The sequence below is a fragment of the Mixophyes fleayi genome, chromosome 3 (assembly GCF_038048845.1).
Source record: "Mixophyes fleayi isolate aMixFle1 chromosome 3, aMixFle1.hap1, whole genome shotgun sequence".
In the NCBI taxonomy this organism is placed as follows: Eukaryota; Metazoa; Chordata; class Amphibia; order Anura; family Limnodynastidae; genus Mixophyes; species Mixophyes fleayi.
This window is the reverse complement of record NC_134404.1, coordinates 29,760,999-29,775,496: the sequence shown is the minus strand read 5'-3', so window position 1 is coordinate 29,775,496 and position 14,498 is coordinate 29,760,999. Positions and strand designations below refer to the sequence as shown.

Here is a 14,498-nt window from a genome sequence, read left to right as displayed (position 1 = left end):
GAAGAAAGTAAAGGAGCATCATCTATCTATCTATCTACCTATCTATCTATCTATCTATCTATCTATCTATCTTATCTATAATAAAGCTAATATTCGCAGAAGAAATGTGTTTTGCTTACAACAGGGCTCAACGTCCTTCTCTGGCCTCGATTTATGCACTTATGTGCCCCATTACTAAGGTACAAGATGCTTCCATACTTTCTCTCACTTTTACTCATGAATATAGACATCTTCTCAGAAGATGACTATAACTTAACGCATTCATGACAAAGATGACTATAAAACAAACTATATACAGCTGAGTAAATGTGACATAAAATTGAACAAGTTTCTACAACACCCATGGCTCTCCAGGTGCTCTCGATTGATGTCAACAGCCTGAATTCACCTACTAAGCATGCGGTGGTCTTGGGAGCCTGCAGGAGAGAGAGAGCCGATATAGTCTTCCTTCAGGGGACCCATCTTACGGGACAGCACACTCGTCTCCAAAGTAAGCTATACACTCAAACGTTTTTCGCCTCTGCGGATTGCAAAAAACGTGGGATAACTATTCTAATACACAACAGAGTTCCCTTCCTCCTAACCGAGTCACACTTTGACCCAGAGGGCCGCTACCTGATTCTGATAGGCACACTCCGTTCTGAGGAAGTTACACTTATCTCTCTTTATGCACCGAATCAGGGTCAAAGCTCCTTTTTGTCACGGGCACTAGGAGTCTTTACCCAGGGATCACCAGGTGGTAGGCTTATCAGAGCAATGTAGGTGGTAATAGGGTACTCTGGTAGCAGGGTGATCACGGAACAGTAAATAGCAGATGATGAGATGCTCAGGAAAGTCTATGACTAGCAACACTGGTAATATGGAGGTAATAGTACATGAGAAACTGTATGGACAAGGACACGTGAAGGTAGTCAGTGGTCTGCGATAGCAAGTTGTACCACTGCTATAGTGAGGAGGAATGTCCAACAGAAACGAGGAGGTGATGAGAGTCAGCGGTCTGCGGATAGCAAGTTGTACCGCTGTCTGAGTGAAGGAATGGAATCCAAGTGGAGGTATCCGGGGAGTCAGTGGTCTGCGATAGCAAGTTGTACCACTGCTATGTGAGAGGATACTGGAACAGGTGATACTGGAAACAGGGATCAGTGGTCTGCTACTAGCAAGTTGTACCACTGAATATATATGTGAGGAGGTGCACGGGGAGAGACTGCAACACAGGGTAAACACGGCACCTTAACACGATCCACAGTAATATGCACAATATAGATATATATATGAATGACTGAACAGCACTGCAAATATGGAAAGTCTCTTGAAGTAATCCGGAACAAGATAGTACAGTCAATGATGGCAACAGACTCAGCGGATAGCAGACTCCAGAGGAGAACCAACACAGTCCAGCAAGATATGCAATACACCAGCACAGTCAATGAGAAGTATGCATACCGTGGTTCAGAAGCAGGCAGTCAGACAGGAGTGCAGCGATACCTGAGCGGCAGGAGGCCGGCAGGATGAGAAGTCCCTGGATGGATGAAGCAGAGGTCTAGTAGGTGCAGCGCACAGGTAAGTAAACCAACAGGGACACGAATCCACAGGAATCGGTAGAACGCGGAACTGGACTCTTGGAGGACCCAGGAGAATGGTGATGATCTAGCAGCAGGATAGCGGATGAGTCACGAATCCAATGCTGACAGGCGGGTAGAGACCAGCGGAACACAGGAAGGCGTGGAGAGCGGATCAGCAGTAGATGGACGATTAGCGCTGGCAGCAGCAGCAGGACTCTGCGGACACACGGAGGTAACCAGTAGCAACCAGCAGGTGCAAATAGCGATGGAACACGGGTGAGCAGAGTAGACCAGGAGCTGTTGATCACGGAGAGTAGCGGATGGCAATAATAGCAGCAGTCTCGAGGAAACACGGGAGAGATGAGATGAAGACTGCAGTGCACAGAGGCAGCGGATAGGAATCAGCTAACAGTCACGATGATGAAACACAGACGAGTTGCAAGCTGGAGTCTGTAGTGCACGGAGGCAGCGGATAGGAATCAGCTAACAGTCACGATGTTGAAACACAGACGAGTTGTACGCTGGAGACTGTAGTGCACAGAGGCAGCGGATAGGAATCAGCTAACAGTCACGATAAGGAAACACAGACGAGTTGCAAGCTGGAGTCTGTAGTGCACGGAGGCAGCGGATAGGAATCAGCTAACAGTCACGATGTTGAAACACAGACGAGTTGTACGCTGGAGACTGTAGTGCACAGAGGCAGCGGATAGGAATCAGCTCACAGTCTTGATGATGAACAGGTGAGTAGATGTGGAGAGTGGCTGAAGTGCACGGAGGCAGCGGATAGGAATCAGCAAACAGTCACAATGATATGAGCTAGAGTTGAAGTGGCTTAGAAGACTGTAGTGCACGGAGGCAGCGGATAGGAATCAGCTAACAGTCACGATGATACACTTGATGGTAGAAGTGGTATGGGAACCACAGTAGTAGAAGTGGTTTGGAAACCACAGAGGTAGAAGTGGTTTGGAAACCACAGGAATCAGCAGCGCTGAATACACGAGGAAACACAGGAACACCTTCAGAGACTCATAGGGAATGAGACTCCAAGATCAGGCAACGTGGTGTTGACCACAGGTGCTTAATATAGGGAGTGTTGCCTGATCTGCCAATTAAGTTAAAGGGACATACACTGAAGGGTAGGAAAGGGCTGCGCATGCGCAGACCCTCAGGATGGAGGACGGCCACGGTTCCTAAATGTCCGGGAAGAGGCACTCACGGTCCGGTGAGTGACAGTACCCCCCCTTTTAAAGGTGGGCACAGAACGCCTGGAACCGGGCTTGTCCGGATTTTTGGAATAAAACTTCTTCAAAAGGGCAGGAGCATTAAGATCTTCAGCTTTGATCCAAGAGCGCTCCTCAGGACCAAAGCCCTTCCAATGAACGAGGAAACGGAGGACTCCTCGCGAAATTTTTGCATCCAATACCTCAGTAATCTCGAAATCCTCCTCCTGATGAACTTGAACTGGCTGCGGAGCTGAGGGAGGAGTTGAGAAACGGTTGATGATAAGAGGTTTGAGTAAAGACACATGGAAGGCATTGGAAATCCGAAGATTCTTAGGAAGAAGAAGTTTAACACATACTGGATTGATTATTTGAATGATCCTATATGGACCAATAAAACGAGGGGCGAATTTCATAGATGGGACCTTCAAACGAATATTTTTGGTAGATAACCAGACACGATCTCCAATTTTTAGTGGTGGAATAGCCCGCCTCTTCTTATCTGCAAAAGACTTATATTTGTTAGATGTCTTCTTTAAACAGGTTTTGACCTGAGACCAGATATTTTTGAAGGTCTGACAAACAGTCACCACAGCAGGAACTTGGGTGGGCGGGAGGGCAGGAAATTCCGGAAAAGACGGATGGTGACCGTAGACCACAAAAAATGGAGTTTTGGATGATGACTCATGGTACATGTTGTTATGGGCGAATTCAGCCCAGGGAAGCAATTCTACCCAGTTGTCTTGATTGGCTGAAGAGAACATCCTTATAAAAGTCTCAAGATCTTGATTGACTCGTTCAGTTTGTCCGTTAGATTGCGGATGGTAAGAAGATGAGAGTGCTAATCGTATGCCCAAGGTTTTACAAAGGGCTCGCCAGAATCTGGAAACGAATTGTACTCCTCTATCAGACACAATCTCCGACGGACATCCATGGATACGGAAGATCTCTTTAATGAAATGTTCAGCCAGAATAGACGAGGAAGGCAAACCAGACAGAGGGACGAAATGAGCCATCTTCGAAAATCTGTCCACCACCACCCAAATAGTATTATGATTCTTACTAGGTGGTAAATCAGTAACGAAATCCATACTAATGTGGGTCCATGGTTTGGACGGAATGGGTAGTGGTCGCAGCAACCCTGCTGGAGTTCTGCGGGAGGATTTGAACTGGGAACATAACTCACAGGAAGCAATGAACTCTTTGACGTCTCTCCTCATTGAAGGCCACCAGTAATTTCGAGAGAGAATCTCAAAGGTCTTGTGTTCACCGGCGTGTCCAGAAAAACGGGAGGCATGGAACCACGAAAGGATTTTCCTCCTTAGAGTAGGAGGCACAAGGGTCTTCCCAAATGGTAGCATTTTGGTGGAGGAGGCAGCCAGTGAGATACATTTGGGGTCTAGAATAGTATGGCTGGAAACCTCTTCTACATCAGAGGACGTCACAAAAGCTCTAGATAGAACGTCAGCTTTTTTGTTCTTGGCAGCTGGTTTGAAGGTTATAATTAATTCAAAACGGGAAAAGAAAAGAGACCATCTTGCTTGACGAGGGTTCAAGCATTGGGCAGACTGGAGATATGACAAGTTCTTATGATCCGTGAAGATCGTCACCGGATGGCGAGCTCCTTCCAATAAGTATCTCCATTCCTCTAATGCAGCTTTGATAGCCAGTAACTCCTTGTCCCCGATAGTATAATTCTTCTCTGCGGGCAGAAGACCCCGAGAATAGAAGGCACAAGGATGGAATTTTTTCTGTTCCGAGCGTTGGGAGAGAATGGCTCCCAAGCCCACATTAGAGGCATCTACTTCTAGGAAGAAGGGAAGTGTCACATCAGGCTGTCAAAGAATTGGAGCCGAGGAGAAGGACTCTTTGAGAATTTGAAAGGCTTGGAGAGCCTCAGATGACCATTGCTTAGGATTAGCCCCTTTCCGAGTCAGGGCCACAATAGGGGATGCAATGGAAGAAAAATCTTGAATGAAGCGTCTATAGTAATTGGCAAAACCTAAAAAACGCTGGATAGCACGAAGAGTAGTTGGCTGGGGCCAATGTAGTACAGCATTCACCTTGTCTGGATCCATCTTCAGGCCAACTCCGGAAACTATATACCCCAAGAATGGAATCTGGGGCAATTCGAATGAACATTTTTCTAATTTACAGAACAATGAGTTTTTCCGTAGCCTGGAGAGGACTTCTGCCACATGTTGGTGATGAGAAGGCAGGTCCTGTGAAAAGAACAATATGTCGTCCAGGTAGACGACGACACATACATATAATAAGTCCCGAAAGATCTCATTGATGAAGCCTTGGAAAACAGCGGGGGCATTACACAGCCCGAAAGGCATTACCAGATATTCGTAATGCCCGTCTCTGGTGTTGAACGCTGTCTTCCATTCGTCACCGGAACGAATTCTGATTAAATTGTAGGCACCACGAAGATCCAACTTAGTAAAGATACGGGCTCCCTTGATGCGATCGAATAACTCAGTGATCAGCGGAATGGGATACCGATTCTTGATAGTAATGGCATTGAGTCCACGAAAATCTATGCAAGGGCGTAATGATCCATCCTTCTTTTTGACGAAGAAGAACCCAGCTCCAGCGGGAGAGGTGGAAGGTCGAATAAACCCACGCTGAAGGTTCTCCTGTATATACTCAGATGTGGCTTGAGTTTCAGGTAACGAGAGTGGATAGACCCGGCCCCTGGGAGGAGTCTTGCCAGGTAGAAGGTCGATCGGACAATCCCAAGAACGATGAGGAGGAAGACGTTCAGACTGAGCTTTATCAAACACATCAGTAAATGAAGCATACTGAGGAGGGAGTCCCGGTGAGGAAGATGAGATGGAAGATTGCTGTACTTTGAGAGGAATAACTTGGGAAAGGCACCGATGGTAACATTCAGACCCCCAAGACGTAACTTGAGGAGTGCGCCAGTTAATCTGGGGAGAGTGACACTGAAGCCATGGAAGGCCTAAGACAATCGGACTTGTCGTAACTGGAAGGATTAAAAACGATATTTCTTCATGGTGCAGGGCACCAATCTGAAGTGTTACTGGAGACGTACTCTGGGTGATGAGACCGTTGATGAGACGTGATCCATCTATAGCCGTCACAGTAATGGGTGTTCTTAACGTAATTACTGGTAGAGACCATTGATGCACTAATGATTTGGAAATAAAATTTCCTGCTGCTCCGGAATCAATCAATGCCTGTGACTCAAAGGTTTTGGTAGCAAAGGAAATCGTAACATCAAAAGCGCAGACTTTAGATTTCATAGAAGATGGAGAGGACTCCAGGGACCCTAACTTCACCTCTCCAGAACTAGTTAGGGCCTGGCATTTCCCGATCTCTTAGGGCAAGAGCTGAGCATATGAGTGGAATCAGCACAATAGATACAGAGTCTATTCTTGACTCTTCGTTTCCTCTCCTCTGAAGATAATTTGGAACGTCCTATCTCCATGGGAATCACAGAGGGTGAAACTGGACGAAATTGAGGGTTTGAACGAAGAGGTGCTTTAGCAGAAGTTGTTTTCTCAGCCTCTCTTTCACGAAATCTCATATCAACACGATGGCAAAGAGAGATCAGATCTTCAAGTGACGAAGGAAGCTCCTGGGTAGTCAGTGCATCTTTAATTTTATCGGAGAGCCCCTGCCAGAAGGCGGCAACTAGGGCTTCAGTGTTCCACTGAAGTTCAGAGGCTAAGATCCTAAATTGAATGACGTACTGGCCTACTGTATGAGATCCTTGTCGCAAACGGAGGATGCTGGAAGCAGCGGAGGTCACACGACCTTGTTCATCGAACACACTTCGGAATGTAGAAATTAATTTGGCACTATCTTGCAATATTGGGTCGTTTCTCTCCCACAGAGGGGAGGCCCAAGCCAGGGCTTGTCCAGAAAACAAAGAGATAAGATAGGCCACTCTGGAACGATGGGTAGAAAAATTTTGAGGTTGGAGCTCAAAATGGACTGAACATTGGTTAAGGAAACCCCTACAAGTTTTGGGGTCCCCATCGTACTTTGACGGAGTAGGCAGGTGAAGCGTAGAAGCTGTAGACACCTGGGATGGCACTGGGGAAACGGAGGAAAGCACAGGAGCCTCAGTAGTGGCTGTCACAGTCTGTCCAGATGTTCCTTGGGAGGTTAATGATTGATAACACTGAAGTAACAGCTGTTGGCAGGCATCCTGTTGCTCCACACGGCTGACCAGATGCTGCAGCATCTCTTTGGCGGTAGGTTCCGTATCTGGGTCTGTCATGGCCTGATCTTACTGTCACGGGCACTAGGAGTCTTTACCCAGGGATCACCAGGTGGTAGGCTTACCAGAGCAATGTAGGTGGTAATAGGGTACTCTGGTAGCAGGGTGATCACGGAACAGTAAATAGCAGATGATGAGATGCTCAGGAAAGTCTATGACTAGCAACACTGGTAATATGGAGGTAATAGTACACGAGGAACTGTATGGACAAGGACACGTGAAGGTAGTCAGTGGTCTGCGATAGCAAGTTGTACCACTGCTATAGTGAGGAGGAATGTCCAACAGAAACGAGGAGGTGATGAGAGTCAGCGGTCTGCGGATAGCAAGTTGTACCGCTGTCTGAGTGAAGGAATGGAATCCAAGTGGAGGTATCCGGGGAGTCAGTGGTCTGCGATAGCAAGTTGTACCACTGCTATGTGAGAGGATACTGGAACAGGTGATACTGGAAACAGGGATCAGTGGTCTGCTACTAGCAAGTTGTACCACTGAATATATATGTGAGGAGGTGCACGGGGAGAGACTGCAACACAGGGTAAACACGGCACCTTAACACGATCCACAGTAATATGCACAATATAGATATATATATGAATGACTGAACAGCACTGCAAATATGGAAAGTCTCTTGAAGTAATCCGGAACAAGATAGTACAGTCAATGATGGCAACAGACTCAGCGGATAGCAGACTCCAGAGGAGAACCAACACAGTCCAGCAAGATATGCAATACACCAGCACAGTCAATGAGAAGTATGCATACCGTGGTTCAGAAGCAGGCAGTCAGACAGGAGTGCAGCGATACCTGAGCGGCAGGAGGCCGGCAGGATGAGAAGTCCCTGGATGGATGAAGCAGAGGTCTAGTAGGTGCAGCGCACAGGTAAGTAAACCAACAGGGACACGAATCCACAGGAATCGGTAGAACGCGGAACTGGACTCTTGGAGGACCCAGGAGAATGGTGATGATCTAGCAGCAGGATAGCGGATGAGTCACGAATCCAATGCTGACAGGCGGGTAGAGACCAGCGGAACACAGGAAGGCGTGGAGAGCGGATCAGCAGTAGATGGACGATTAGCGCTGGCAGCAGCAGCAGGACTCTGCGGACACACGGAGGTAACCAGTAGCAACCAGCAGGTGCAAATAGCGATGGAACACGGGTGAGCAGAGTAGACCAGGAGCTGTTGATCACGGAGAGTAGCGGATGGCAATAATAGCAGCAGTCTCGAGGAAACACGGGAGAGATGAGATGAAGACTGCAGTGCACAGAGGCAGCGGATAGGAATCAGCTAACAGTCACGATGATGAAACACAGACGAGTTGCAAGCTGGAGTCTGTAGTGCACGGAGGCAGCGGATAGGAATCAGCTAACAGTCACGATGTTGAAACACAGACGAGTTGTACGCTGGAGACTGTAGTGCACAGAGGCAGCGGATAGGAATCAGCTAACAGTCACGATGAGGAAACACAGACGAGTTGCAAGCTGGAGTCCGTAGTGCACGGAGGCAGCGGATAGGAATCAGCTAACAGTCACGATGTTGAAACACAGACGAGTTGTACGCTGGAGACTGTAGTGCACAGAGGCAGCGGATAGGAATCAGCTCACAGTCTTGATGATGAACAGGTGAGTAGATGTGGAGAGTGGCTGAAGTGCACGGAGGCAGCTGATAGGAATCAGCAAACAGTCACAATGATATGAGCTAGAGTTGAAGTGGCTTAGAAGACTGTAGTGCACGGAGGCAGCGGATAGGAATCAGCTAACAGTCACGATGATACACTTGATGGTAGAAGTGGTATGGGAACCACAGTAGTAGAAGTGGTTTGGAAACCACAGAGGTAGAAGTGGTTTGGAAACCACAGGAATCAGCAGCGCTGAATACACGAGGAAACACAGGAACACCTTCAGAGACTCATAGGGAATGAGACTCCAAGATCAGGCAACGTGGTGTTGACCACAGGTGCTTAATATAGGGAGTGTTGCCTGATCTGCCAATTAAGTTAAAGGGACATACACTGAAGGGTAGGAAAGGGCTGCGCATGCGCAGACCCTCAGGATGGAGGACGGCCACGGTTCCTAAATGTCCGGGAAGAGGCACTCACGGTCCGGTGAGTGACACTTTTTCTCAGATGTGTTTAATCGTATTGGGCGCCTTGCACAGGGTCATATAATTCTGGCTGGAGATTTTAATACTATTTTAAATCCAACATTAGAGAGGTCCTCTGGATCTTCTAACCAAAAATCTCCCTCCTCTTCTTTGAAAGACTCTCAATCATTATCAGCTGGCTTACACAACTTAGCACTACATGACACCTGGCGCTTGAAAAACACTGATGCAAAAGATTTTACACATTACTCTGCCCCACGCGGTAGTTACTCCCGTATAGACATTATCTTTGTCTATCATTCCCTCACTCAAACAATATTAGATGCAGGAATCTCCCCGCTTACTTGGACAGACCATGCCGGAGTTTACATCACTCTTGATTTAATAAAGTTAGCCCCACATTCGCGGCGTTGGCGCCTTGATGACTCCCTTTTGTTGGTACAATCGGCCCAACAAAATATGAAAGACGCAATCAAAGAATATTTTGATCTAAACATTTCAGAGGATATTACCCCGTGCACTTTATGGGAAGCCCATATGCTACCATTCGAGGTAGACTAATTAGCAAATCCTCCACAGACAGAAAATTAGCATCCCAAGAAATTATTTCCCTTAAGACCAAGTTAACCTCCCTCCTTGCCCACCACAAAGCTCATCCTTCCTCGACATTACAAACACAAATTTCTGCAGTAAGAGGCCAGCTAAATGCAATTCTTTCTCGTAGAGCAGCTAACACTCTCAAAAAGTTAAATCAGCAATATTACGAAGAAGTTGACAAAGCTAACTCAATACTCGCCAACAAACTTTGGCATAAAAAATCTCGAGGACAGATTACAAAACTTAAAAAGTCTCCTAACTCGCAGCCTATGTATGACCCAGTGCAAATTGCTCAAGAATTTCATGATTATTACAAAGCACTATACAATCTTCCCGAGACTTCACCCTCTGTTGAATCTCTTGACTCAGAAATTACATCTTTTCTATCAACACTCACTCTACCACATCTTTCGGACGCTGATGCCACTTTCTTGAATGCGGACATCACCCAAATAGAAACGATCTCAGCGATAAAAGCAATGAAATCGTCATCGGCTCCTGGCCCGGACGGATTCACAGCGCAATATTATTAAAAATTTGTTAGAGACCTTGCCCCACATATGACAGATTTTTTTAACAACATCTTAAAAGGCTCACCTTTTAACGAGGCGATGACCTTGGCCACTATCGTTGTTATACCAAAACCAGATAAGGATCCTACCTCCTGTTCCAGTTATAGACCTATATCTTTATTGAAAGTGGACCTTAAAATCTATGCCAAAATTTTAGCTACCCGCTTGAACACCCTTCTTCACTCCTTGATCCACCCAGACCAGGTTGGATTTATACCAGGCTGACAAGCTATAGATAACACCAGACAGACTATTGACCTTATACATTCTATTCATTCTGGTAAATCACCATCACTTATAATGGCACTTGATGCAGAAAAAGCGTTTGATCGCATCTCTTGGACCTTTATGTCTAGGGTTCTGAGGTCGATGGGTTTTTCTGGTCAGTTTTTAGACGGCCTATTAGCTTTGCATCAGTCCCCTAGAGCAACGTTGGTGGCCAACGGAGTCCCTTCCCCCCCATTTTCAATTTCTAACGGGACGCGGCAGGGATGCCCACTCTCGCCTTTGAACTTTGCCCTGTTAATTGAACCATTAGCGGCAAAGATCCGATCTAACGGGGCGATACATCGAGTTAAAACAGGGAAATCCGAACATAAAATATCATTATACGCCGACGACGTACTTTTGACTCTCTCGGTTCACGCTATTTCTCTCCCCCCCTTCTCGCAGACATCAAAACCTACAGTTATATTTCGGAATACAAAATCAATCCACAAAAAACAGAAACTCTTGATTTCTATCTCACAGATAGTATGAGATCTTCTCTTACTCAAAAATTCCCCTTTAAATGGCACCAAAAAAAGATAAAATACTTGGATATATATATAACTAAACAATATAATCAGCTTTTCCAAGCTAATTACCAAAAACTATTATCCCAAATTAAATCTGACTTAGAAACCTGGAGTAAGAATCTCATTTCCTGGATTGGACGCATCAATTCCGTCAAAATGAACATTTTACCCAAGTTACTATATCTTTTTCAAGCCCTTTCCATACGCATCCCCCCGTATGTATTCAAATTCTTACAACACTACACTTAACAATTTATTTGGGGTAGGAAGCGCACAAGAGTACGGCTTCTTGTTCTACAAAGATCGACACGGGATGGTGGCTTGCGGGTCCCCAACTTTAGGAATTATTTTTTGGCAGCGCAACTTGCCCAATGTATTTTGTAGAATTCCTCAGGTTCCTCCAGAGTCTGGGTCTCGATTGAAGGTAGGAGCCTGGGTATTTCTTCCGCCTCCTCTCTCCTGTGGCTCCCTCGCACTAAGCGTCCTCGATCCGCTATTTATCACCCAATTGTATCGCATTCGCTTTCAATCTGGGACCGAACAAACACAAAGTTTAATCTCGCCCCGGCTTCTAGTCCAATCATCCCTCTCTTTGACAATCCATATTTTCCACCAGGTCGTATAGCTTCATTCTTTGAATTTTGGAAAAGGAATGATGTTTATTATCTTAATGATATCACTAAAGACGCTTCTTTTCCCTCATTCGCAGACATAAAAACCAAATTTAATATTCCCAACACCTTTGTTTTTCAATACCTACAACTTAGAAATTTTCACTCCACCACTAAATTAACTTTGAGAATCAGGCCGTTGACCTCATTTGAATCACTTTTTCTCCGGCGATCCTCTACAAATGGCCTTATATCTCGATTATATTGGGAACTCAGATTCCCTAACTTAGACATCCAAGACTCCCATGAGCGGGCCTGGGAGGAGGATTTGGAAGGCCCCCTGGATAGAGAGGACTGGGATGAAATAAAGTCTAACACTGCCTCTAGCTCAATCTGTGTGAAGCTGAAAGAAAACATCTATAAGCTTCTTTATCGATGGTACCTGGTCCCAACCAAATTGCAAAAAATGTTTGTCGGAAGGGTCGTTTCTCCATATCTGGTGGCAGTGCCCCAAGCTTGCCCCATTCTGGTTGGAACTAAGGGACTACGCGTCTCAGATTCTGCAGATTGACATCCCATTCTCTCCCAGATTTTTCCTTCTCCCACTTGGATTTCCATCCGCTACTACACATCAAACAAAAATGTTTCACCATATAGTTTCTGCAGCGCTGTGCCAAATTTTCACTAATTGGAAACAGTCCACCGTGCCTACTCTGAAGGCAATTATCAATAGAGTCTGGTACTCATACAAAATGGAATTTTTGACATGCATACTGCGTAATACTTCTAAATCATTTAACAAAATTTGGGCACCGTGGATGTCATTTTTTCAAGCTCAAACTCCTTTTGCCATATGACTCCCCTACACGCACCACTTGATATCCTTCCTCGATTCTTTACCGCCTCCCCTCCCTTGCCTTCCCCTTCTTTCTTTCTTCCTTTCTGCTGCTTTGCCCCTCTTTTTCTTCTATTGGCGGTTTTGCCACACCGCCCCCCTAGTCTATCTGGTTCATCTCTCTCTGACCAACTTCTCTTTTCTCTGTTTCCTCTCCCTACAGTTAAAATTTGGTCAATATCATGTTTCTGTTCTGTATGATATACACTGAATGTATAGGTCCTTGAACTTGTTTGACTTGACTATTACGGATACTGTATTGGACTGATGCTTACTTTTGACCTTTCAAAAATAAAACTTTAAAAAAAAAAATTGAACAAGTTTAATTAAAGCAGTCACTGACCTTTGAAGGAGTTTATATGTGTCACTAGACAATCACTTTCTTCACTAATCCGGTTTTCAATTGTTATTCTCCCCATCCCAAAATCTCGCAGAGTGGATAGAGTGAAACGTCTCATCACTTTCCAGTTTTCACCATTAGAAAAAATAACCCCTGAGTGGAAAAGAAAATATTTGATGGAGAAAAACCAAGAGAGAAGTTGTTACAGCCATTTAATACAAATAAAATCCTTATCCGATATGTCAGACAATGATGGTATAGCCTCTGTGCTTTGTATAGGGGATGCACTACAGCACATGAGCACAAAAAGGAAATCGCCTGTCTAGTACTGGCCTCCTGTGTGTCATTTGCCCACTGCCTTATGAAAGAGGAATGGTCAGATTTGTTTATAGTTAGTAGGTTAAGTGTAGGGGTTATCTGGTGAGCGTGCATAGTGGTATATGTGCAGGATGAGTACCATTTGTCCTTAGCACTGAAAGGGTTAATGAATTAGCTCATTTTGCCATTAACATATAAATTTGTTATTGATAAATAGGGTGTGTTTAGTAGGCACTAAAAAATGAATAGTATATTATTAGGGTTCCTCTTTATCTTTGAATATCTTGTGATAAATATTAAATTGCAAATATCTTAACATATATGATCTTCTTTATGTAAAACATTATTATGAGGATCCTTTATATACATCCCCTCCCCAGTTAGTACTTTGGTGAAGGTTCTCCTGGGCACCTCCACCTTCATCATCATCATCACCATTTATTTATATAGCGCCACTGATTCCGCAGTGCTGTACAGAGAACTCATTCACATCAGTCCCTGCCCCATTGGAGCTTACAGTATAAAAGGAAACCCCGGGGAGAACATACAAACTCCACATAGATAAGGCCATTGTCGGGAATTGAACTCATGACCCCAGTGCTGTGAGGCAGAAGTGGTAACCACTAAGCCACCGTGCTGCCCTACCTTTTACTCTATATAAATGCTGGTCCCTGCTGGAAACAGAACTATGGAAGAGAGGTACCATGAACATCCCATTAGATGCTGCTTTTACTGACTTGTGGAGTATGAGTGCTCCAAAATTCAGGGGTTGACAATTATGTTAAAGTAATTGTGCGAGACTCAGAGAATGGACACCCAGTTTTATGCTCCCATGGGGAGGTGGAGGTGGAACTAACTTGGAGAGGGGGCCGTCCTAAATTAGTAAACCACTTTGTAAGAGAGGGTGATAAAAATTAGCATATGATCAAAAATTAAAATATTGATTTTAAAACAGCAAAATGTGTACTTAGAGAGTAATATGCAATATTGTATAAATATATATATTAGTGAACAAGCAAACAAAAACTACTATTGGTACTACTGCTATACCATATATAGTGTGTGTGTATCATCATCATCATCATCATCATCATCATCATCATTTATTTATATAGCGCCACTGATTCTGCAGAGCTGTACAGAGAACTCACTCACATTAGTCCCTGCATCATTGGAGCTTACAGTCTAAATTCCCTAATATACCCACACACACACAGACTGAGAGAGAGACT

The 14,498-nt window shown here is 45.0% G+C and overlaps 1 protein-coding gene across 1 annotated transcript in view; it reads right to left on the bottom strand.

Annotated features, from left to right (window-relative positions):
- Positions 1-14,498, bottom strand: part of LOC142143456 (cytochrome P450 2K1-like) — a 38,597-nt gene that overhangs the window by 14,979 nt on the left and 9,120 nt on the right. The window contains exon 4 of the mRNA XM_075201307.1: positions 12,952-13,101. Within this exon, the coding sequence (XP_075057408.1) occupies positions 12,952-13,101 (150 nt within the window). The remainder of the gene's footprint in view (positions 1-12,951; positions 13,102-14,498) is intronic.